This window comes from Lygodium microphyllum, chromosome 6 (assembly GCF_053477565.2).
Source record: "Lygodium microphyllum isolate KBCC chromosome 6, Lygodium_microphyllum_v1.1.10, whole genome shotgun sequence".
Lineage (NCBI taxonomy): Eukaryota > Viridiplantae > Streptophyta > Polypodiopsida > Schizaeales > Lygodiaceae > Lygodium > Lygodium microphyllum.
The window spans coordinates 162713190-162740577 of NC_141140.1; the positions used below are offsets into that span (position 1 = coordinate 162713190).

The 27388-nt window shown below is 42.2% G+C and overlaps 1 protein-coding gene and 1 pseudogene across 2 annotated transcripts in view; one reads left to right on the top strand and one right to left on the bottom strand.

Moving 5' to 3' along the window:
• Positions 1 to 27388, bottom strand: part of SAE2 (SUMO-activating enzyme 2) — a 56149-nt gene that overhangs the window by 16477 nt on the left and 12284 nt on the right. For both annotated transcript variants that reach the window (XM_087680391.1, XM_087680390.1), the window contains exons 5-9: positions 12027 to 12128; positions 11240 to 11695; positions 10906 to 11135; positions 10694 to 10787; positions 10406 to 10588 (exon numbers count right to left, since the gene is read on the bottom strand). In XM_087680391.1, the coding sequence (XP_087536517.1) occupies positions 10406 to 10588; positions 10694 to 10787; positions 10906 to 11135; positions 11240 to 11695; positions 12027 to 12128 (1065 nt within the window). The remainder of the gene's footprint in view (positions 1 to 10405; positions 10589 to 10693; positions 10788 to 10905; positions 11136 to 11239; positions 11696 to 12026; positions 12129 to 27388) is intronic.
• Positions 16049 to 17918, top strand: LOC148035358 (uncharacterized; annotated as a pseudogene).

The window sequence follows — 27388 nt, forward strand, 5'->3', positions numbered from 1 at the left end:
CATGCACATCCAATGATGATACGCTACATGGAGATTTCCATGAGGCTTTTGTTGCTTCAGAGAGGGGTTCGAAGACGAAGAAGTCGAAGGCCCACTGTTACCACTGTGGCAAGAAAGGTCATTTAAGGAAGAACTGCAAAGAGTTAGTGGCTTCTAAGAAGAAAAAGGCGCAAAAGACAAAGCGGGATGCGGACTCCTCCGACGAGTCATCCTCTGCCTCACATTTCGATTCTGATCCTCCGGCCAAGGCGAAGTCCAAGGTGCGGAAGGGATCCTCTTCTTCGGATCGTGGGAAGGGCTTAGTGGCCCCTTCCTCAGCTGCTTTCTAGTGGTGGTGATGAGGTCACCCCTCACAACTCTCCAATGTCAGAGAGGGAGTGTGAGAGGGTGGTGAGATGGGGCAGCCACGCCTCATCTATAATTCTATACAAATGCACAGGATCCAGAGAGGGACATCCCTGACGCATCGCCCGAAGTCTGGCAAGTACAACTCCTAGAGCTAGGATTGACATCCAAGTTCATGATGGGCTGGTTACTTGACCCAGATCGGATGGCTTTCGTCTAGAGCTCAAATGAGGGGACACTTTAAGGTCTACCCAAAGACAGGGAATCCATGGTCATTTCTACACTGCAGCATTGGTGACAGAATGGTCACGTATGCTACATCAGAGGCATTGTTGACAGACATTGAGAGCTGCTATGATCTTCTCTATCTTCAGGAGCTGGTACGTTCGACATCGACATCAAGTTCTCTCCCAGGCACCTAGGTGGTGGCTTGCGCACCCACTACTTGGGTATCCATGGTTCTACTCTGATGGACATTGTTATGTGTACTATGATGCAACATTATCATTGTATATTGTATTGTATCAGATCATCCATGATCTGAGAGAGGGTGTTAGCAGATTAGTCAACTCATGGTTAAGTCTGGACTTGTGGCTGGCATCAGAGATTATTTAGGCATTTTATTTACCATTGTTTATTGTGGATTGCCATTATTTGCAGCTAGTCGGCCAACATTTAATGCTGGCCGACCTATCATATTTTAGGCATTTTTTTTGCCTATTTATTGTCAACCTCCCTCCTCTACGTTCATTCATTACTTAACAGTTTCTGGGGAGAGGGAGCAAGTGCCAGTGCCTCCACAGCTGGTAACTCAGATTGCTTCTATATTGTCTCATGTTTGGTATATGGATTCCATTTTCCGAGCATACATCTGAGTTCTCATCTGTATTGCGTTCTCTCATTATTTTCTTTTGTCTTGAGGTCAGCAGTTTATTTCAGCACATGTCTATGCTTCCATTGCTGCACAAATTCTGGTAACCGCTAGATTACAGATTGTATATTCGGATGTATGTGGACCTGTGCAGACAAAGTCATTGGGTGGCTGTTATTATTTCATCACCTTCCTTCATGACTTTACTCGTTTTTGTTGGGTCTACTCATTGGTGAAAAGGTCTGAGATGTATGATGCATTTTTGGCTTTTGTTGCACTTGCTGAAAATCAATCTTGTTGCAAGATTAAGACTCTCCATTCAAACCAAGGGGGGGAATACATGTCTTCCATACTAAATAATTTTTTAAAGCAAAAAGGCACTGTCCATCAGTATACTACTGCATATACTCCACAGTAGAATGGGATTGCAAAGAGGAAAAATTGGTCACTTATGGAGATGGCTAGATGGATACTGAAAGCTAAGAGCTTGCCACATGGTTTTTGGATGGAAGCAGTTATGTGTGCTTGCTATGTTTTAAACATATGCCCTACCAAGGCATTAAAGAATGTTACGCCTTTTGAGGCTTGGAACAACTAGAAACCTTCAATTGGCCATTTTCATACTTTTGGGTGTTTTGTGTGTGCTCATATTCCAAATGTATTGAGAAAGAAGTTGGACAACAAGGCTGTTAAATGCATTTTTATAGGGTACAACAATGAGAGTGAAGGATATAGACTGTATGATCCAGTTTCCAAGAAAGTATTTCTTAGTAGGGATATGGGTTTTGATGAAAAATCAAATATCCCTTCTTGGTTTTAATACATATCAGGCTGCCAATGATGACTTTGAAGGGCTGCTGCCCATTTCTTTTGGTGATGCAGCTGGAGCTTCGATAAATGAACATAATGTTCAGCTAGCTGCTCCATTGAGCAATGCAGAAATTCAGCCTATGGCTAATCTGAATATTCAGCAAGATGCTGAATTTGAGATTCAATAGGAGCTTGTACACAATCAGGAAGCTAGGCAGATGTCTAGATGGTACTTGCAGACTATGAAAGATAGTCATTTGGATGCTCCTATTGCTGGTTGTACTAGAAGACAAGCTCATCTGCATGATCATGCTAATACAATGGAGTTTATTATGGCAGCACATACGCTTAATGATGAGGAGCCTGAATGTTTAGAGAATGCACAACAAAGTGTGCATTGGATGCTAGCAATGCAAGCTGAATTTCATTCTATCATAAAGAATCAAACACGGGATTTAGTAACATTGCCTGTTGGGAAGAAAGCTATTGGTACAAAGTAGGTCTATAAGTTGAAATGGATCCATTGAGAAGTATAAAGCCAAGCTTTTGGCCAAAGGCTATGCACAAAAGAAAAGCATTGACTATGAGGAGACATTTGCCCCTACATCCCGTATGACTACCATTCAGTCTATGGTTGCTTTGGCTGCCCACCATGGTTGGACAGTGCATTAGCTTGATATTAAAACCATTTTTACATGGGGAACTTCAAGAAGAAGTGTATGTACAACATTCCATTGGTTTTGCAATTGAGGGATCCGAACACTTGGTATGCAAGCTGAAAAAGGCTTTGTATGGTTTGAAGCAAGCTCCCCGAGCTTGGTATGCAAAAATTGATGCCTTTTTACTCGGCCAAGGGTTCATTAACAGCTCATCAGAATCTACTCTTTATGTATGTAAAGAATGGGGATCCTTGCTAGTAAAATGTCTTTATGTAGTTGATCTTCTACTCACAGGGACACATGCTGATCAGATTTCAGCATTCAAACAAAGTTTACAACAAACTTTTGAGATGTTAGAGTGCAGAGGCGAAGCGGAAGCAAATAGAGAGCGAGAGCTGTGAGCTAAGAGCAGGCACAGTGATCGAGGAGTTCAAGGACTCAGAGCTAGAGTGTTTGACAGTGATAGAGTGAGAGTCGTCGAAAATGGGTGTGTATCAGTGTGGTACACACAAAGAATGAAAGAATGTATTTATACTTAGGGTACGGTACACTTACATCCGTTAGGGTGGATTCACATGTGTGAAGTAATATATACACGGGAGAGCGCGTAAAGGGCCTTTACACCCAACAACCTCCCACTTAAAGGTCCTAAGCGAACCTTTAACCAACTCCCACAAGTCTAATGCAATGCTCATGTGGAGCCTTTGTAAGACTTTTAGTGAGAACATCCGCAGGGTTATCTTGTGATTTGATCTTAGTCAGGGTGACTAGACCATCATCCAACACCTGTCTGATAAAATGATACCGAATATCAATATGTTTGGTACGTGCATGAAAAATGGCATTCTTAGCCAGGCATACAGCACTTTGGCTATCATATCTAAGTACAAGTGTTTTGGTAGGCAGCCCAAAATCCTTGACCAAACAACCAAGCCAAACTGCTTCTTTTGAAGCCTCAGTGGCTGAAATATATTCAGCTTTAGTGGTAGAGAGTGCTACTATTTTTTGCAATCTAGAGTACCAAGAAACCGCCCCACCCGTCAAGGTAAAGATATGCCCACTAGTAGATTTGCGAGTATCCAAGTCACCTGCCATGTCTGCATCACAATACCCTTGCAGATCCAACGTACCCTTGCCATAGCAAATACATTTTCTTTGTGTGCCCTTAAGATACCGTAAGATACGTTTCACAACTTCCCAATGTGCTTTGCTAGGATTTGGCATGAACCTGCTTACAACTCCCACTGCGTAAGCAATGTCAGATCTAGTAGCAACAATAGCATACATGAGTAAACCACAAGCTGAAGCATAAGGAACACCCTTCATGGTATTGGCTACCTTGTTATCTTTTGGGCAATCTGCTTTGCTAAGCTTAAGGTAGGGTGGAAAAGGTACACCAAGAGGCTTAGCATTAGACATAGAAAAACGATTAAGTACTTTGCTGATGTACTTTTCTTGTGAGAGAAATAAGAGTTGTTGCTCTCTATCTCGTGTGACACACATGCCCAAAATATGATCAGCTGCACCCGAATCCTTCATTGAAAAAGGCTGAATTCAGCTACATTTTCAATGCATTAATCAAGCTTTTATGCTTATCAGCAATAAGCATATCATCCACATAAAGCACAAGTATAATAAGGCTTTCATCATCAGCCTTCTTAATATATAAGCAGTGATCTGCACTACTCCTTTTAAAACCATGTGAGAGCATGAAGGCATCAAACTTTTTATACCGTTGTCTAGGAGCTTGTTTCAAACCATATAAGCTCCTCTTAAGCTTACATACCAAATGCTCCTTTCTGTGTATACCAAAGCCTTCGGGCTGTTTCATGTACAGCTCTTCTTCCAAATCACCATGCAGAAATCCAGTTCTAACATCCATCTGATCAAGTTCAAGATCCATAGATGCTACAATAGCAAATAACACTCAAAGAATGGTCATTTTGACAACAGGAGAAAACACTTCCTGAAAATCAATGCCCTCCTTTTGTGTATAGCCCTCAGCCACAAGTCTGGCTTTGTATTTGGATTTGCCATCCACACATTTTATTTTATAGACCCATTTGTTAGAAATGGCTTTTCTATCCTTGGGCAATATAACCAAATCCCAAGTATCATTCTGATACAATGACTTCATTTCTTCCTACATAGCTAGCTCCCACTTTTCTTTAACTCACATGATAAGGCTTCTTTATACATAAGAGACTCACCTTCATCTATGAGCAAAATGCAATCCAAAGAAGGATCAAATCTTTCCATAGGTCTTCTAACACGTGTAGACCTTCTTACCCAATGATCTACGTTATCAGGTAGTGGATCCACATCCAAGCGAATGTCAGTGACCTCATCGTTTGGTTGCTGAACTGCATGTTCGGGTTGCTGTAATACAAGTTCAGGCTGCTGTAATTCATTTTCAGCATGCTGATTTTGGTGCTCAAGCTGATGTTCAGCCTCCCCTTGCTGCCCATTTTCATCTGGCTCAATGAGATGAGCTAACAACAAAGCATCTATCATATCTGTTTTAGTGATATACATGTCCTCAACTGTCATAGCAAGCAGATCTGAAAATGCAACCAACAAATCAGCATCTTTATCATCTTCTATCTCCTCAATAACAACAGTCGATACTACGTTTGCTTTTTCTATCTCTTTAGGGGTAGAGCTGCCATCCTTGTCATTCTTTATGCCTTTTGCATTAGCCTGCTTCTTCTGTTCTTGTTCCTTTTTAAAATACCTGCAATCGGGCTTTTTATACCCTTTGCAACCACAATGATAACAAGTTACATATTGCTATTTAAACTTGCTTTTGTTGTGATTTTTGGTTTTATTTACAACATTATACCTTTTTTCAGGTCTTCCTCTTACATTGTAGGCTGATCCACTGTTTTCCCCACTTGCCTTGCGTCTAATCTCTTCATTCAAAATAGAACCACGCACACCATCAAATGTCAAGTTAGGGTTATTGCTCAATGACACAACCAATGCTTCCCATGAATCGGGCAAGGTCATGAGCAAGAAGATAGCCCTCAATTTAGGATCAAAAGCTAGCAAACTTGCATCCTGTAACTGACTCAAAATACCAATGAAAGCATTCAAATGCTCTGAAACAGGTTTGGACTCATCAAGCTTCAAGTTGACCAACTTCCACATGAGATGTACCTGATTGACAAGAGTTGTATTTTCATAAGTAGCCTTAAGCTTTTTCCAAACTACATATGCAGTATCAAGCCCCTTTATATCAACCAAAATGTCATCTGTGATGGCCATTTTAATGTAAGTAATGGCCTTTTTATTCATTTTAGCGCAATCCTCATTTGACAAAGCAACAGGCTTATGTTCTTCTAAACTATCATCACAATCCTTTAGAAAGAGTATACCGTGCATACGATCTTTCCAAAGATCAAAACCATTTCCGTCAAATTTATGAATCTCAAAGAGATTCTTTGTGTCAAATGTAGATGCACTGCCATCCATTTTCAGCAATACACAACTGCAATAACGGGCTGAATGCTTTCAGCCAATAGCAAGGTTTCTGAATTGTAACAGCAAGTACACACTCTTGTACTTCCAAAGTGTCCAAGAAGCAGATGTTTAGCTGCAAATTTCAGTCTCGAGTACTGATTACAGCATGTGCACGAATCAAATTTGATACATTTGCATTGAGAATAGCTCCCACTTCAGTAGTACATCACCAAAATTCCCCAATGCAATGACCCCTATAAAGACTCCAACTCAATAGTGAATCTCCTGTAAATTTCATTGTCCAGTCTCAACATGACTCAAAAATACATCACCAATGTGAAAAGCCCCAAAATTTCGGCAATGAATCTACTCCAATTGCATAAATACATCATCCCGAGCATCAAGTGCGGGCTAATGTTGTAGAAATTTCACAACTTCTGCAAAAGCCTCAAATTGTGGGGTCCAACAGTGCACAATTTCCAAGAAATTGGCTCATCCAAGCAAAAATTTCATTTGCATTTGAGAATCCCCAAAAAAAAATTTGAGGCATGTGCACTCAATGTCTGCAATTTATGGTCAAGAGATCACAGCAATATGTGTCAGGCACCAAATTCGGAAAAAGCCCCGAATTTTGAGACACAGATTTGCACTCTATGCTTATAGGTGTGAACACCTCATAGAAGGGGGAAAAGTAAGGTGAAGAAAAATTAAAAGAAAATCTCGTTGACCTTCTGCCTGTCTTTCATGCAGCCCGTTCATCGTGTCACACGCCTCCAATCCTATCGCGCAAGTCGCCCCGTCATGCAATCTCACCCCGTCACACAATCTCCTCCAATCCCATCACGCAGTTTTATCAGTAATAAGTCTGCGACAGACTTCCATTACACCTGCACACGACCACTCACCTAGCCCGACTGTTGATGCCTTGCATGTTCAACCTGAACCCAATTGTTGACACTTGGCACATTAGCTGCATCCGACCAGTCAGTCGCCTGATACCTGCTCGTCTACTCCTCAACAGCATGACAGACCAATTGCCTGCTTGCGTGAGCCATTGGCTCTGATACCAGTTTGCAGAGACAAAGCGGAAGCATATAGAGAGTGAGAGCTGTGAGCTGAGAGCAAACACAGTGATCGAGGAGTTCAAGGACTGAGAGCTAAAGAGTGTTTAACATTGATAGAGTGAGAGTTGTCGAAAATGGGTGTACCAATGTGGTACACACAAAGAATGAAAGAATATATTTATACTTAGGATACGGTACACTTACACCCGTTAGGGTGGGTTCACATATGTGAAGTAATTTATACATGGGAGAGCACGTAAAGGGCCTTTACACCCAACATAGACTTAGAGCCTTTGCACTACTATTTGGGCATTCAGTTCATTCATGATGCTAGAGGCATTGGATTGTCACAATCCAGATATATTGGTAGACTTCTTGAGAGGTTTGTCTTACAAGACTGCAAGCCATTTTGCACACCAATGGAGAGTGGACTCAAGTTGTCCTTGCATGATGACAGTGATTTGTTTGACATCCATACATACTCTCGAACAGTTGGATGTCTCATTTATTTATCCAACACAAGGCCAGATATTCGGTTTGCAATTTCAGCCCTGAGCAAATATATGCACAACCCACGCATGTCACATTGGCAAGCTGTGAAGTGTGTTTTTCATTACTTGCACGGGACTAGGACTCTTGGATTACTTTATGCCAAAGGGGGGACCATTGCAACTACATGCTTACAATGATTCGGATTGGGCTGGTGATTTTGATTCGCATCACTCTATGAGTGGAAATTGTTTCTTTCTTGGCTCATCTTGCATCTCTTGGCTTAAATCCGTTGTTGCCACATCGTTTTGTGAAGCTGAATACAAGGCAGCTTTCACTACCACAATTGAATGTGTATAACTGAGACGTTTGTTGGCTAATCTTGATGTATCTGTCACGGCGCCTACTCCTTTGTTTACTAATAGTCAGAGTACCATTATAGTGGCACGGAACCCAATGTTTCATGCACACACGAAACACATAGAGATCCACTATCACTTTGTCAAAGAGAGGCTACATGCAAGAGATATCAGTCTTGTCTACTGTCCTACCACTAGTAATGTGGCAGACATCTTCACCAAAGCTCTTCCTCGCGACAAATTTGAAGCATTCTGCAATGCTTTAAATTTGATCTCCTTAAGTGGATGATCCTTGTATGCTGATCACTCTTCACTCCCGGGGGGTTTGTTGGGTTTGACTCACGCCTACGCTCACAAAGGAGTGTCGGCGATCCTCGGTAGAACACTGGGGCACTTTTTACTCTCCTTATGAGAGGTTTTTTCCCCCAATTATATTCTTCTTCATTTTATGTGCTTATGTTACACAATTCAAGCACTTAGGGTGTTTTACACCTTTGGGTGTGAACGCACATTAACAACCCTAAGATTTAAGGGTTGTACTTTGTACTTGCACATTGCTCTTTAATTATTGTATTGGGAGTCATGTCTTCACTCTCACACTCTTCACTATCAACTGTGTACTCTAAGCTGAGCTTCGATCTATCCCATCTCTTACAAGTGTTCATTTTTTCACTTTTCTTTCAAAGTGGTGTGAAGGTGCAAGCTTCCAAAGCAAGTGGATTTGTTTTACTTTTGCCCTCTATAGCATCTCTATTTGTGAGACAAGCTCCAAATATCAAAGTGTAACTTCTTTTGGGTTTGGAGACCATTTTCTCCATAGGCTTATGTTTGGGTACCCACTTAGTTGAACACTTCTAGGATCAAGGCTTTGGTCCATATACATGCCTATTGAGAAATCTCTTATATTATCATCTCTCATAGTGCATATTTCACTATTTGTCAAAGTGGTTTTTGTGGCCACTGTCAAGAAATGACTAAGCAACCAAAGAGACAATAGGGTTTGCAAGGAGAAAGACAAAGTGTATACGGCAAACACTGAGAAGAAAAGAGAAGAGAAATGAAACTCAGATGAATGAATGAAATAATAAAGTGAATCCGATACAAAGGTGTCATAGCATGAAGGATGCCCTGGAGCAAGGAGACTACCAAAGAAGCCTATGAGTCTACAAACGCAAGGATGGTGAGGTGTCACCTAGAGTAGGAGGACTACCGTTGGAGAATGAGGAGCCTCTAAATCCGCATCTCAAGGATGATTACTGGGATGCCTGGAGCAAAGAGACTACCATTGGAGAATGACGAGCCTCAGAGTCTGCAAACACAGGCCTGAAGACTAACAACAGCTACTAGGGAGTGACATTGGAGAAGACGGAAGAACCAGAAACCAAAAAGGCAAATATAAGCAGTCTCTAAAGATGGAGGCACTAGCTGTGATGTGACACCAAGTGGTGAAATAGGGTCCAAACTGCAAAAACAAAGATGGCTAAAGGGTGTGAGCTGCTAAATGCAAGAGAGAACAGCCCAAATGCTAACGCCTGGAGAGATGAAGGTCACCAGTTGTTTTGGAGACACCAAATGCAACAAACACAAATGGAAACAACCTCCTCACTGGCAAACACAGAGGACAGGGACTGAAATTTTGACACCTGGATGATGGTGGTGGTGGACGCCAGCTGGAGGGGAAGGCTAGAAGATGTCAAACGCAAGAAATAGACACTCAGGATGCTGTCACCATGATGATGGAATGGTCCCCAGTTGGAGAGGAAGAAGCCACTGCCACCATGAATGCAGCCCAAGGAAGCTGGAGACTCGTGCCTGGCAACAAGGATGGAGACAGTGGAAGGAGAGGAGAGAGAGATGACGGTCTCACAAAGTGAATGAAAGAAGTGGGTAAGGAATGAATGGGAGGTGCCGTATATCTAGGCATGAACAGTCTTGAGTCTTGCCCACTGAAGTCTCTTGTACAGCACTCCAACACTCTCAGAAGACCCTAGAAAGCCTTTTTGGGGCTGGAAACTGAAACCAAAACAGGAATGAAGAAGGGAAACTATACTGAATGATGTGGTTTCTCAACACCCACCCCCTGCCCTCCCCATCCCCCTGAGCCTTAATTCCATAACAAATGGCTCCTTCAGTGAACAATAATTAGCTTGGACATGATCAAATTACTCAGCTTCTGAACCACTCTTCTACTGCTATTTTTTGTGATGATATTGTCACATCTGACAACTATTGTAACTCTTGAAATTCTGCATACGAAGATTAGGCAACAAAAATTAAAGCTTTGATAAATAGGCAATGTGCTTCAACCATAAGCCTCATTATTTTATTTCCAGGCAGTCAACAAACCTTATCCAGATTTGCATTGTATTGTGCAACCATGTTTTCTTCCAAATCATCTCCTGTCTCATAGATGAGACACGTATCTTGCATGATTATTGGGGAGTTCACAGAAAGCTTTCCCTTGACAATCTTTTCTATAAAATCCTTCAGCTTGGTTTTTGATGTATTGACCTCCAAACATAGTATGGTCTAGGGGATGGAAAAGGCAGTAGAATAATGCAATGTCAGCTTGTAATCAAGTCAGAAAACAGCAAATAAGAAGAAATTGCAGTGTTCTTTCACAAACTTTAACACCTTAGAGCAGACATAGCAAGATGGCTTTGGGCCTGCAAGTTCTGCAGGCATAAGCAGCAGCTGTCTTCTTGGATACTCCAAACAATAGCTTGTCCTATTGAGCAAACACAAATTCCACGACCCAAAATTCATTAACAGGTAGATATTTAAATAAATCTGAAAGGATATCATGTATGTTATGCTCACCCAAAATCACCACAACATAAATCTACCTGCAATTGTCTATCATAGTGGTAAGAAGCTTTATTGCTTCCAGAACAATCAGACCAGATATTATTGCATTCGTGGTTGCTATTGCATGCACAATATTTCCTGCAATGCCTTTGGCCTCAAACAAACTCTGCATGGGAATGTCAAAGCAAAAGGAGCGCAAATTTGATGCAGCTGTGACAAACTCAACAGCCAGCTGATCATCCTTGTCAAAAATCAAATTCCCAATATCCTGTTCCACCAAATTGTGTTACATTTTACAGATGCCCCACAACTGAATTAGACAGTAGAATGGTTCACTTCTCATGATCGTTTCAGAAATTCGTAATATCTCACCTTTTGACGTGCTGTAAAAAATAATTGTAGAGCTTGTAGAAAGACTCGTGCATTATCTTTCAAGCTCCATACTGCTTGAGGATTCGTCAATCCCAACAACTTAGATGCTGAAACTTTGTGCTCACTGAGGCCATTACAGGCACTAAACTCATCATTTGAGCCTTGGTAATCCGGCAAGATATCATGCAAGTACAATGCCCGAGGCTTTTTCCTCGTCTTCCAAGTATTTTCGTTCTTCAAAGCAACAATGATATTGTGGCCAAAAACACCATCAAAAACTCTGCAAGCATAAGACTCGTATGTCTCACCATTCTTCAACTCAAAAAACTCGGCATTTTCTACATCTGAGGGTGTATTCTGATCATCTGAGTGAACAACGAGATCACTAGCCTGGCTCTTGTCTCCAAAAAGTCTTCCAAAGAGAAGATCTTTAGCCCAAACGATACAATGAACAGGCTGCATGCAGAGTTAGAGATTAGCATCAAAAAATTTTACAGATCTGCACACTGCATGCATGGCATTGTTCAAATTGCCAACAAAAAAATGGGTTACCCATGCAAGAACCTAGAGGAAAAAGATGAGGTGGTGGCAATCAAAAGTACAGACAATTGTTTGCAACAAGCCATTCTGTGATTGTGTTTCAGCCTCAAAACTCTACTTGAGAGGGATGTCAAGACATCATGTATAGGTAGACGAGAAAAAAACAAAGGACAATCTGTCAAAAATTATACTGAAAGCCCAAAGGACCGATAAATTGAAATGTCAAGTTCAATTGAAAGTGCAATACCTTTGAAGGTGTGCTTGTTATTGTGCAAACAGGATATGTTTTGGGCAGTTCTTTTGATTGGCACTCATAGCATTCTGTATGATCCTTGACATGCACAGTAACCTGAAGCAAAAATAGCTTTGTCAAACAAAATCAACTCAGAGACATTGATTACAGCAGGTACATATATTGTTAAACAAGGTCAAACCTGGAGCGCAAATCTCACAAATCACACTTCAGTTCTTTTTTCAACAAAAAAAAAGCATATATATCATTCTATTAAGAGCCCCAGTGACTCCTCCAAAAGATCCAGCAGATATTTTGAAGAAATCAGGTGATGCAAGCTAGTAATCTACCTCACATGGCAGTTTTCTATTTGGTATGTGAGGGAAAAGATGTGGGTGTGTGGGCAGGTGTGTGAGTGTGTGTGTTTTCTTTAGCATGCGACCGAAAAGATTTCACAAATAAAAGGGGTGTCAGCTGAATAAGAAAAGTCTCCAAAGAAATCCAAATTGAAAATCATTCTCCTACTCATATTATGATAGCAATATTGTGAATACAAGAGAAACGGCCACTTAGCAATCTATGCATGTCATATTATCAACATATTACTTTCCTGCACATTAAGAAAGAGCCAACTAGAGAAGGATCATCTTCATCAAATTCTCTTACAACTAATATTTGTCACTACCTAGGATTTCCTCATCAAATTCTCATACTCCGTCACTCGATAGGATTCCTTGTGCTAAACCCACAGCCAAATGGAACAGGGAACAGGAAACGCGATTGGAACGCAGGTGCATGCTAGGAACCAGGGAATCGGAATGCGATTGGAACAGGGAGGTCCCATTCCGAGAACAGGGGGAACGGGAAATTAGAAAATAATTCTACATCAGACAGCTTCACAAGTATTCAAAGACACTCTTAAGTCTAAAAGCATAGTTTAAACATCATATTGATAATTGCATGTGCCATGAATGGTGGTGGCAGCTGTGCGCAAGATATGTTGTATTATTAAGGCCAATTGATGTTGCAAAATTGAAAATTTCAAATAAGACCTGAATACATAATACAAAGTGCACACAATCAAAAAAAGTTAAAACTCTAATGATTAAACTTTAGAGTCCTAGGTGTCAAGACTCGAGAGTCAAGAGCCATAATATATAAATGTAGTATGTACTAAGCAGTGAATACTCAATAAACTAGCAAAACGATACATCACATGATCACATTGGGAACTAGACATCAAAAAGATACATCAATGATCATACATCATACATCATATACTCTAAGACTCAAGCTCATACGAGTCATGATATAGACATTAATGTGGCATGACAACATCGGGCATCCTCAAGGCTCAAGTCCTAGCCTCTAGAACCTCAAGACTCATCTGCCATGGCACCAATGGTCTCCTCTGATACCTCCTATGTTGCCTCCTCAATCTCTCCCAAGTCTAGGACCTGCCCTACTATATGTTTCTCCTCCTACTTCATCCCCGATTCAATAAAGGGATTGGCCTTCTCAATCACATTATCGCAAACCATACATAAGTTTGCACTAACGAAGACAAGATCACTAGCCTTCTGCACACCATGGCTGCTCCTTTTCTTGGACACAAATGTGGCTATAAGAGCTCCACAATTGCTCCAAACAAGAGGAGCTAATAGCCTGCCTCAAAATGCAAATTGCTAGGCGCTGAAGATGAGGGCCATCATATCCATAATCCTCCCACCACAGATGACCACCTTTAGTGAACCTCTCCACCTTTGCATCACCACAACAATATGAACCAGGGAAATTCCTATAGAGTGCAAGCTAGTCCTTCACAATGCACCTCATCTCGATATCAAGAACTGTATGCCTCCAGCCATCACTAACCTCCCTGTCACTCTCTTGCCCACGACCCTAAAACTCTGGGTCCAACATGTATGTTGCTGAATGCAAAGGAGACAAATAGGCATCCCAACGTGTCACACATAAGGTGTGGATCTCATCATATTGATCCTCATCTGGCAGCAACTCCTCTAGGCACTCAATGATTCTATCCATAGCCTCATAGACCTTGCCAATACATAACTACATCGCATCTATGAGGCGCAATAAGTGTATAACGAGCTGAACCATGGCGTCAATCCTCTTCACCTCATCCCAAAATCCCATGCCTTCAGGTGTGTCTATCCATGACATCCCTACAGGAGTAGAAGCCAAAGGGAAGCTTGTGAACTCATCACTAATGACTACTTGTCTCAATGCACCACTACACTCCCTCAAATGACCCGGCATCAACGAGTTGTAAGCAAAGTGAGTGTCAGAGTACTTAAGGAGAATCTTTTTAGACTTCTTTGAAAATTCATGACAAACATATTGACAGTTGACCACAAAGTTCACCATCTCAACAATTTTAGTAATGGTCAGGTCAACCCATGAAAGCTTACCAATATTCTTAAGAAGATTATTTAAACGATGAGCCATGCAAAAACAAACTCTAATGTGGGGATAGTAGCTCTCAACTATAGCACCAATTGCTCAATTTGTTGGCTCACCATCTAACATGAATACTACAACATTTTGTGGCCCAATCATCTCAATGCTGTCTATCCACTAATAGGCGAGTACATCACCACTCTTGCCTATGCCTAAAGCTTCATGAGATGAAAGAAAGTACATCTCACCACAAGAATATGCTACTAGCCCATGAATGGATCTCCTACAGCTATCACTCCATCCATCTACAAAAATCAATCTCACACCATGGCATACCCAAAGCATCTTCGTATCCCTTGCAATCTGCTCACCCTTGCATCTCTCCCTCTCCAAGAGAGTGATACGCAAGTGCACTGATGATGATGGCATGTAAGTAGGACCATATTTAGCAACCTTATTCAGCATTCCCTTGAAGACCTCCAACCTAATTGATTGTTAAACACAATACATATCATCATTTCAAATTTCGCACGTGTAGTATTGGATACAAACTACGAAGATCAAAATCAGGTTTAATCATTAAGATTCCTTTCATTAATAGAAACAACAGACATTTATTATTTTATGAATTTTACGTCGCAATATGAAAGGCAATGTGATCAGCATAGAAAAAGCGAGCGACAATAGCATTAGTCTCCTCCTCCTACCGATCCCACAAAGCCTCGAGGGTACTCTATCGTTGTATACAGGGTATATCACAAGTAGATGCCCCAACCTCCAATACACTTTGAACATGGAATGATGAGGATGTAGTTGTAGCCCATATCGAAGAGGGTACTGCCTGTGGTGCTATGTACCCCGTAACGGCGTTTCGGCAAGTCCGAAACGGACCAGCCGTTTCGGACCGGGACAGAAATGGGAGCACGCTGTTTCGGGATCCTACGGCCCGGCCCCGTTTCGCATGGTTATCCAGCGCCAAAACTCACTTGTGATTCTCCTTCCCCACTTCGTGTCGCTCGCATAGCTCTGGAGTCTCGCCTCGGGCCGCCTCCTCCTCGGACCTGCAGTAGCCAGCTCCCACCTCCTCTTCCTCTTCCCCTTCTTCCTCTTCCTTTAACTCTTCTTCTTCTCCTTCTCCTTCAAACTTCTTCTTCTTCTTCTTCTTCTTCTTCTTCTTCTTCTTCTTTAATCCATTAGAAGTGCATCCATATCCGTATCGGGTCCAAGTGCAAAAAGGACCCCGTTGCCATCTTCTAGTGGTGGTGGGCAAAAGGGCAAGTGTCCATGCAGGACTTCAGAGGCAGGCAATTGTAGAGGCAACTAGGAAACTCACACGCTTATTTATTCAGTGTGCTATCCCTTTCAATGTGGCCACTACACATCAATGGAAGAAGACAATCAAGCCAATAAGCCGCACAAGGTGTGAGTGGAAAGGTCCATCCGCGGATGCATTACGCACATGGGAGCTTTGAAATTAGAAAGCATCCATAGAGACTCAATTGGAGCCCTTGAAGGAGACATGGGTGAAATATGGATGCACAATATTATGCGATGGATGGTCAGATAAGAGCCGAAGGAATGTTTACAATGTTTTGATGTCTTCATGTAAAGGCACCATGTTCATTAAGGCCATCGATGCCTCTACCTCAGATCTTACCATCACAGGAGCTTTCATTTGGGAGCACATGCGACAGGTCATCATGGACATAGGAGTCCAAAATGTGGTACAGGTGGTGACAGATAATGGAAGCAATTGTGTGTCTATGGGACGTATGCTTGAGAAGGAGTTTCCTAGCATAGTATGGACTCCATGTGCATCCCATTGCCTTGACTTGCTTATTGAATATGTTGGGCAAATATCTTGGGTGGATGACATTTTCAAGACGACGACAAGCATGGTAAGATTTGTGAAGAAGAGGCCATCCGTCACAAGCATGTGTCGGGCCAATAGCACACTTGAGCTATTGAAGCCCTCCACCACTCGATTTACTTATATGTTTATTTTATTGGAGAGGTTGATACGGTTCCATCCAAATTTGATATGGACCATTGCATGCCAGGAATGGCTCACATGGAGTGAGAGAGAGTCTTCAAAGGCTCTTGCTTTTAGGCGCAATATTTTAAATGAGAGTTGGTGGGTTGAGGCAGAGGCATTGGTGAAAAGTCTCACTCCTATTTACACTGTATTGTGTATCATTGATATGGAGGGGAATACTTTGGGACTTCTATATGAGTATATGGATAAAATTGACGAGACATTGCTTCGCAACAGCTTTTTGTCCCAAGACAAGTAAGTTTTTGTTTAACTTTTACACATGTAATTATTTGGTATTAACAACTCCTTGATGATTGATCATTATTCTAACTTCTAAGTTTTTAACATATTTTATCTATAGAGTTGATGAAATTCGTGCAGTGTGGAATGCACGATGGGATTGGTTCCATAAACCAATCCATGTTGTCGCACATATCTTGCATCCCCTTTGGCTTAGAGAGGAGCAGTACACTAGCGAGGAGTTAAAGGAGGGCTTCATGGAGTACATGAGGCACCTCACAGGGGATGATATAGACATGATGAGAAGAGTAGAGAATGATTTGCTGACATTCTGCAATCATCCTCTTCATTTTGGCCGACCCACAGCTAGACTTCGAGAGACACAGCTTCAACCTGTCTCTTGGTGGGAGAAATACGGTAATTATGCTCCTACTTTGGTATGTGACTGGTGATTTTTATATTTTGAATCTTGATTATCTAATGCATATTAGCAATTGCCAATTACTTAACCTCAATCTCTTAAATTTGACTAGAAACGCATTGTCATTCGGGTCCTCTCGCAAGATTGTCGTTCAAGGCCTGCTGAGAGGAACTGGAGCACATGGATCCTCTTCCACACCAAAAAGAGAAACAAGCTCACAACCGCCCAGTTGGAGCGTTTAGTGTTTTGCCATTGCAATCTCCAACTTCTTGAGAGGACCGCTCTGTCCCCTGAGCCTTCACAGATAAATCGGTAATGATTAGTATTATGTATAATTAACTTTTTAACCTTGAGTCCTTGACACTTAACATTGCTAATTTGCTTGGAAGTTGAATTGTAAATTGTGATATATATGAAGTTTGAACATTGAACATATTGAATCTCCTCTCATATGATATATCTTTGTCTCATTCACCTTTACAGATGAATGTTGACAAGATTGATATAGAGAAGGTGTGTGATATTCCGCAGATACCACAGGAGGAGTGAGATATCTACTCCATGCTCTACGAGGAGCTATCGCCACCGTGCATGAGACTCGTGCACAGAGGAGGGTTAGAGTGAGAGCCACACGTAGTCGTGCATCACAGGCAGAGTCAGAGCCAGAGTCTGAAGCTGACGCTGAGGCTGCTTCATCAACTTCTAGATCAAGGACCTCGGAGTCGGACGAGGACATGGTGCACAAATCCTCAAAGTCCGGATGACTGGTGATATACAGGAGTCAGTTTAGCACTGCAAAGTCCAAACTAGAGTTGTCGGTTGTTCATTGATGTTGATATAATAGATCATTCACATGACATAGTTACTATCATTATATCTTGATCCCACTTATTATGCATCTTGATTCTTGTTCCATTATTCTTAATGCCAATCTTCACTACTCTTTAAAGTTTAGATCATATCATCATAGATGATTCATAAGTCATAAATTCTAATTCATTTTGTTACCTTATATTTTGAAAATTAAGTCTTAATTGTATTAAGTTGTCTTAAGTTTCAACCATTGCGTCCTCAGTCTTGACTCCTCAATCTTCACTCATGAGTCGTGGCTCGTGACTCGTGAAATGTGTAATGAATCATGATTTTAATCATATAATATGAAGACTCTAAGTTTTGAATGAAATTTCAATACATGTTCTTGTAGACATTGATATATTTACATACCCACATATTACTATATTTTTTTTAGAGGAACAATCCGAAGCGTCGTTTCCCCGTTTCCAAAATTTGGCCGAAACTCCGAAACTCCAAAACTCCGATTTTTCCCGTTTCCGAAACTCCCCCGTACTATGTTGTGGTGGCATCAATAGCCACATGTCACCTCAATTGAGCCAAGGCATCCTAATCTGTTGCACATGCCTCAAGCTCTCACATCTTCTCAGGTGTCATTCATGTGCAAAAGCGCACTTCTTTTCCTTCCTCTCCCAAGAAATGAGCACGCACCTTACTAGCCCTACTTGTGCGCCCATAAGAACATAGCTTGCACGTCCATCGATGTGCTCCTCCACCACTAGCAGATTGCGCTACATTCACTTCATCCCACCATGACCAATTTCTAGGTGCATTGCACCAAGTTTCGTCTTGGGAGAAACTAGTAGCAGTCATTTATGAATACTATGACCTAGAGAGAGAGAGAAGAGAGCATTGTGACCTATCACTTGTGAGCAAAGAGAGAGAGAGAGCTAGCTGACAGAGAGAGAGAAGGAGAGAGCACAAGGCTGCAGCTTGCAAGCAAGCGACACGCAGACAGCGTGAGCCAAAGGCTGGCATGACAGGGCAAAGCAACTGGGCGAACACCGAAAACTGTCAAGTGCAAACACGAGACCTACAAGCGAAACACCCAGGGCAATGGTCAAACAACTGGCACGGTGCATCGACAACCAGGTAAATGGCTTTGCTAAAGCATCCCACTCCCGACATGGAACGGATCTATTAGAATGTTACAAGCAAGAAACATCAAAGTAAAGATGACCTCCAAGTGCACGTGTCATCATGTGACCACAAATATCAAAGTGAATAAGCTGCAATTTCCAGACAGCACGCACTACACCATCCTTTCTTAAGGCAAATCTGTGCAACTTGCCCAAAATACATCCCTCACATGCATGAAGAGGTGAAGTCTCTATGAAGAAGAGTATGGAGGCACTGCTAGGGTTTGCACTGAGGAAACACAGAGTGTACGACCACGACAATAGCACAACGAGACAAACATAGATACAGAAAGCAAAACTCAAACCCTAAATCCAAAACTCAAAACTCTAACACAGAAACTCAAACACGAGCAGCAAAAGGGATAGAAAAAACACAACTCTGAAGTGAATGAATGTTGTAAATGAATGTAAGAGTACACAGTGTGCCCAAGGGCAAAGCAATGTGTCGGAGAGTGACGTCCACCAAAGACGGATCCCAAGTGTTGTGACCACCAATCGGAGTGACAGAGTGAGAGAAACACCAAACACTGATCACCAGAGTGCGAAAAGACTGAGGCGACTACAAGGATGACACCTGATGATGTGGGCGAAGCAGCAAAACGTAGCAATTAAACGCCGCAATAAAACACAACAGTAAAACAAGGTGATGGCAACAGTTGCAAAGGCTGGACAGCCATGTGTGTGAGCTGATTACTGAAATCTGCACTCAAGGGTGAGAAACCTACACAAACGAGATTAAGGCTAAATGGGGACAACTTGTCTTTATAGATGAGGATGGACTCTCCCAAATTAGGGATTCACCAAACTCTCTCAAACCCCTCCTTGTTTTAGGGTTTTCATTAAATTAAGCTTGTTTTAGGGTTGTTAAGTGGTAATTAGCATAGAATGTACTTCTTAGCTCAACACCCCCTCTCAAGCCCAGAACAAGGTGAGAAGAAAAGGCCAACCCATTTTGCCCAAGGCGTCCCACCCCAAGGCAGCCACGGCATCAGACAAAGGGTGCACGATGGCTACCCAATGGCCTACTAAGACTATAAAGGCAATGGTTATCTTACCAAGGAAGTCCAAGAAGTCACCCGAGAGAGGACAAGGCACCGGACAAAGGGTGCTTGTCAACTACCCAGTAACCTACCAAGCCATACAAAGACGGATGGAACTACAAATCCTACAAAAGAGAGCAATATCTACAATCACAGGTCAATAGTGAGATGCTCTAAAAACAGAACAAAAATAGAGAAATTAACTGAATGAACAAGTGCAATAATACAAATGTGTATGTGTGTGAAAATGTAGCGGAAGACTTAAAAATAAACGGCTAAGTGTGAGGCTACCATTGCATATGGTGAGGTGGGATTCGGGAAAGAAGGCCTAAAAGGTGCCGTGGAGTTCCTAGGAATGGATGCATAAAGTGCAATAGAATTAGTGCTAGCAAACCAATCAATCAACCCCTCAAGAGTAGAGTAGGAAGGCTGCCAAGGCTATCCATGTGCCACATGTCTAGCAGTTGTAGGGGCTAAAGGAGAAAATGAGGCAACAATAGGAGGCGTAGCCCCACTACACTATGTAGTTGTAGTAGTCTGCTGTGGTTTTCTAGGAGGAAGACCTTGGGCCTTGGTACAACACTCCTCCTCCACATGGCTCGACATCTGGCAATGTGTATAAAACCCATTTTTCTTAGGAATTTGCTGCCAAAGGGGTCGCGGTTCTTTATTTCCATCGGAGAAAGTGGTATCACCCTTGTTTTGGCTTGCCATCGCATCTTGCGAGTTCTTTCCATTGTTGGTTTTTGTGCCCGGAGAAGAGGCAACCAACCATCACCCCTCTGAATAGATGTGAGTAGAGGACTTCTTGTGGACTTGATCATGCAGCCTTGCATAACGCAAAAACTAACACTCGAACTTGTAGAAGATCAACAATCTAGGCAATGAGATAATGTGCTAGATAAAACGGAAGTATTTGTCAGGCAACTTATTCAAGAAAAACGCGACTTGATCGTCGGACTTCGGAGATCCAGTAGTAGCAAACTCGGCTAGTAACCGTCGATATTCAACCAACTTGACTTTCAAATCATCCCCTTTCTTAATGGAAATTTCTTGAAGCTCAAAGTTGATGTTAATACACCGAGTACGATCTCTAGCTGCATAGCTGTCAATGAGATGACTCCAACATTCTCATACAAGAGGAAAGTGTTGTAACTGAGAATGAAACTCAGGAAGCAAACCTTGCATCAACTCAACATTGGCTATGGCATTGTGACCTCTTCATTGACGGATGTGATCAAGGTAAGCTAGATGAGGGTCAAGCATAGGCTTAAGACCAACATGAGGTCCCAAAGACCCTAAGACTCAAGCACTTGCTGCATATAGTTAGATCAAGTGGTAATTTTCAACCTATTGAAACGAGTCTTATCCATGAAGGCATTCTTGGCCGATGCAACAAGAGTTGTAGTGCTCGGATAAGGTGGATAGGGTAGATACTGTGGTGAAAAGGAATAACTTGGGAATGGGTCCCAGAGAGCCCACCAGGCATTCGAGAAGTGTGCACAGTGGATCCAAATGTTTGCATGGGATAACTAGGAATAGACATTGTCGCCGCATGAGTACCCCATGGTGGAGGGATAGGAACACATGGAGCAGAGGATGGAAATCCCAACATCTAAGAGGTCATGGGATATGTGTGGCTAGGGGTAGTGAGGGGGATGTCCATCACAGCCTTTCCTATAATTAAAAAAAAGAGATGCCTACATAAGGAAAGGTAGAGAAAGTTGTGTTAGAGGATGGTATTCCCTATGACGACGTCTCGTAGTGCAAAATGGCTTGTTGAAAAGGGTAGATGCATAGTTACCAGGAACGGGGAACGGGAACGGAAACGGGACCCCCCGGAACGGGGGAAACACCTAAAGTTAGGGAACGGGAACGGAGGGAACGTCATATATATATAAATATATATACAGAGAGAGAGAGAGAGAGAGAGAGAGCTCATAGATTAAGTTAGTTGGAAGATTGAAAATTAGTTTATCTAGTAGTATGGTGGAAGTGAGAAGGGTGGCATGATATGCTAGGTACAATATGGGACAACTAGATTATGGATAGTAGTATGGTAGGCATTGAAAAGGTCATGTTCGATGTGCCAATTTAGTGACCTAATGGATCACGCCCACTCACTCACTCAGGCGGGCAGGAGAGGCAGGAGCCGGTAGGGCCTAGGCGAGGCAGGCGGGAGCAGGCGGGCGAGGGAGACGGAGCAGGCGACAGAGGTGGGAGCTGGCGGGAGCATGCGGGTTCCAGGGAACGGCCGTTCCAAACAGGGAACGGCTGTTGGAACGGCCCGAAACGGTGCAGAACGGGCAAGAACAGGGCTGGGAACGGGCAGGAACGTTCCATGGGCGTTTCGCTGGTAGACACAGGTGGGAACGCGTTAATCCGTTCCTAAGGCCCGGAACGGGCGTTCCCTGTTTCTATGGGTAGATGACAGTGTTAAGAGGTGGAATACCCCCCAAAGAGGCATCATGATGTGAATATGAAATAGGGAATGAGAATGTGTTAGAAGCGAAGACAGAAGATCCAACTCTTAGTGTGATAAAGGCAGATGTGGAATGTAAGCCGAGGTTTTGAAATGAGGGTGATATGGCTTCAAGAGAAGAGGGTGGGATGGGAGGGAGAGAAGAAGAGTAATTGACTTTCTCAAATGAAGCAGAAGATGTAGATATACCTAATGATAAATGTCAACTTCTTGAGCCTCCTCTATTAAGATTTACATACATTTGACCATCCGGATCTTGCACACCAAAAGGCAAAACAAGAGAGGGTTTTGATTCGAACAACTTAAAAGGATTATACGAACTTGACACACGGCCTGCTGGCCAAGATAATGAAGATGGATCGCTAGTCGTCCCAATTGTCGTATTGCCTCCATGATTAGAAACATGGCCAACCTCACCAACCAGTCCGGAAGAAGTGCCAAAACTGGAAGAAGGGATGTCTTCTAGTCCATACTTGTTGCGTAGGTACGCCTCAAACTCCTCTGTGAGGTTAATGAAATCTGAAATATTTGGCATGGGTATAAACATAGAGGGTGATGGCAAGGGTGAATATGGAGTGTCGTCTTCCTCCCCGAGTCTATATTGCCTCCTCAAGGCCAACAGTGATGGAGAAGCCTGACAAGCCATCATGGGGTCACGAGAAGAAGGTGTCTATGACATTATGATTCGGTTACAAGTTGTCTTGTGTGCCCCGCGCAAAGACTAGCACTCCACAATATCTGCATGATACTCTTTATAAGAGCACAATACCATGTGAAGAAGAATGTGAAGGCACTGCTAGGGTTTACACTGAGAAAACACAGAGTGTATGACCACTACAAAAGCACGATGAGACAAACACAAACACAAAAAGCGAAACTCAAACCCTAAATGCAAAACTCAAAACTCAAACACAAAAACCCAAACACAAATAGAAGAAGGGATAGAAAGAACACGGCTCTGAAGTAAATTAATGTTATAAATGAATGTAAGAGTATTCAAACTTACACTGTGCCCAAGGGCAGAGTAGTGTATCAAAGAGTGACGTTCACTGAAGACGGATCCCAAATGTTGTGACCACCAGTCAGAGTGACGAAGTGAGAGCAACACCAAACGCTAATCACCAAAGTGTAAGGAGATTGAGACGACTACACAAAAAACGTAGCAGTAGAATGCCGCAGTAAAACACTATAGTAAAATGCCGTAGTAGAATGCCGCAGTAAAACACAGTAGTAAAGCAAGGTGATAGCAATAATCGCAAAGACTGGACAGCCACATGTGTGAACTGATAGCTGAAATCTGCACTCAAGGGTGAGAAACCTGCACAAACAGGATTAAGGTTGAATAAAGGCAGCCTGTCTATTTATAGATGAGGATGGACCCTTCCAAATTACGGTTTCGCTGAACTCTCTTGAATCACTTCATGTTTTAGGATTTTCATTAAATTAAGCTTCTTTTGGGGTTGTTTAAGTGGCTAATTAGCGTAGAATGCATCTACCATATGATACCTTTGAAGGGTCATCAAACTCCCAAAACTCATATGTTCATAGCGAGCATACCATAGCTTCGCATTCTGCATAGCAAGCGATAGAGTAGTGACTGCCAGAGCATCATGAGACTGTGCATCATTGGTATCCAACAAAAACAAACCCTTATACAAGGTCCCACACAGCCTCAAAGCATAATTCATCTCCCTGTCTCTGACAATGCATTTGTCATCCTCAGATGATCTGAAAGCTATGCTTGTTATAAGCAGAGATAGACAACAAGTTTTTTGTAATGCCAAGCACAAACAAGACATCTAGAAGCATGAAGTTAGAACCATTTGCAGCAATAATAGTGATTGTCCCAATGCCACAAACATAATAACTGCTGCTATTCATACATGTAACACGCTTCCCAGCAAGGCCTGAATGCAAAGAGGAAAACAAACACTTCCTAGAGGTGATGTGCTTTGAAGCTCCACTGTCAAAATACCATGTTTGCTGCATTTCAGCAGCATTAAATGTTGAATCAGCCATTGAAGAATCATAACTGCAAGTCACAAATGCCTAGTCCTCCTTCACAAAGTTGACTGAAGCATCACCATCAGTAGATTTGGTGGCTGATGTCTCTTGTACAGCCAAACGGAGTCCTTTTTCTTCGCTTTGGCTAATCTCTTACGGCATTCATCAATATAGTGACCTAGCTTCTTGCAATAATCACATTTTCCTTTCTTTTTAAACTTTTCTATGCCTTGGACAGCCTTATTTGATGGCTGTCCAACATCACCCTTTTGCTGATTTTTTGCATTTTGCTCGACTTTTCCTTTGCCTTTGAACTTGGACAACATAGCCACATCTCTTGAACACAATGCAACATTCTTCCAAGTATGTTCCTCTTGCAATAAGAGGCCTTCCAACTCCACAAATGTAAGGGGCTGTTGTGTGGAAACCAAGATACGACTCTGGAAGATAGTTCAGTGTGATGTTTACCAATTCAGCATCCTGAATGATTTCGTCCACATTAAGCAACTGCTCGCGCAAATCCTACATGTGAATAAGGTGATCTCTCATGCTATCACCCTCATCCATGTTCACATTGGCCAACTCTCTACAGAGATAAGATATTCGGGTCTCATTACGTGCTACAAACATACGCTCAAGTACATCCCATGCTGATTTTGAGGTCTTACAAGACCGGATGTGTGAAATGATCGATCTTTTCACTAACAAGGCAATCAAAGAAAGTGCATGTGCATCTTTTGAGTCCCATCTCCTCTGATCCTCGGTAGGAGGGGGAAAAGCGGCAGCAACACCAACAGCCTGTCCTCTAGCGTACGCTGAGGTGTTTGGCATGCAAGACCCTCTCGTCACTACAAATCACGGCACTGTTGTACCACACCTCTCTCAAAATGCGTGCTCTCAAAAGTGCAAATTACAGCAACTTAATGCCGATTCTCACCAAAATTTATTGAATTTTCCTAAAATTTTCTGCTCAATCTGACTATAACAACAATTAAATGCTACTGCTGCTGAATTTCTACAATAATGTCACCTCGTGATGCATGCCAATAGCAAACAGCAGCTGAAATCTGCCTCGTGATGTGTGTTGAAGCCTTTGGGACAAAAAGCCCCAAATTTCTTGCACAAATGTCAATGAAATTATGCAATGTCGGCATTTCCAATGAAGATTCACACGTGGGACTGCAAATCGAGCAAAAGCCCCAAAATTTTTGTCGGGAATGTCAGAGAAATTGTGAAATTTCCTCGAATTGGTTGCCAATTTGAACTTTGGGAGCGAAAATTTCAAAAAAAAAAAAGCCCCACATCTGAAAACTAGGGTTTCTACATCTTTTATTGGTCAGCTTTGAGGCATGATGTAGAACAATTTGTAGGCATGATGTAGAACAATTTGTCAAGACATTCATTGTATATCAAAAGGTATTATACTTTATACTTTCATTACACTGTTTGAAATAGTATTGGGAATTGTGTTGTGTCTTCACTCTCACCCACTCTATTGTCAACTGTGTACTCTCAGCTGAGACCTTCCATCTCCACTCTCACAAGCACGGATTACACACCACTTCCATCTTACTTCTTTTCTCTAGTGCCAAGTATGAACAACCCGGTTTCTAATTCTATGCAATCTAATTCCTCTAATCCTTGTGGGATGGGAAATCCTCTAGAAAAAGGGGTAATACATAACATTTTTTGGTTTGGAAGTAATGAGGAAGATAGATATTTCTTTGAAAACTCCAAATAAGGTAAGCAAAAGAAGCAAAAACTTGTAAGTATCTCTTCTCTTCCTTTTCTTTCAAATGATTTTGTTTCTCATGGTCATACTAGAGTAGGTACATCTCATTCTCTTACATTTAATGGACTAAATGAACCAATGATGTTTCCCACATCTTCACCCATCACAAATCCATTTGCACTCCCACCCATCCCTCCCTCAACTTCCGCTACACATTCCTTTCAGACTCCATTAAGTGCACCTATGTTTCCACCACACACCACACTGGGGGATCCTCCATTAAGCATAGCCTTTAGGACTCCTTTAGGCTTTCTCTTACTCAAGTGGTGTCCCTATGATAGGAGCTCATCCTCCCACACACACTTTGGAGTTTTCCCCCTCCATGGCATTCTTCAAGTGTGGATCATTTGGTACCACAATTTGACTCTATGGCTTCACCCAGTGGATCGATTGATCATTCTGTTGTGCCCCAACCAACTCTTAGACAATGCTACCATGTCCCAATGCCTCCACCTCCACCTTCGGCAACTTATGGAAACACTTTTGTTCTAGTGCCTCCGCAGCAATCCGCACTCATTGAACATCAGCAACCTATTTCTATCTACCCTACTTCTTATCCCCCTCCCTATCCTCCCCCATCTTATCCACCACCACATCACACTTATCCACCTCCATCGACACCTCATGGTTCTAGTTCCTCCTCTATGACAAGACTAGCTTCAATAGGTCGAACTACACCACTTGGTCTAATTTTGATGAGGTATGACTTATTCAACATTGACTCAAATTATGTTGCCAGAGCAGATTAAGGCCAAACTTTGTGCTACCTTTGAGATGCCTGGCCTCGGTCTGTTGTCTTATTTCTTGGGGATGGAGGTAGTTCGATTTGGGAAAAGTATTTTTGTCTCACAGCAAAAGTATGGCCTTCAACTGGTGGAGGAGTATTGCACGGATCAAACACAGCATCTGGCCACCCCTCTTGATCCCACTGTCCATCTGTCAAAGAATATC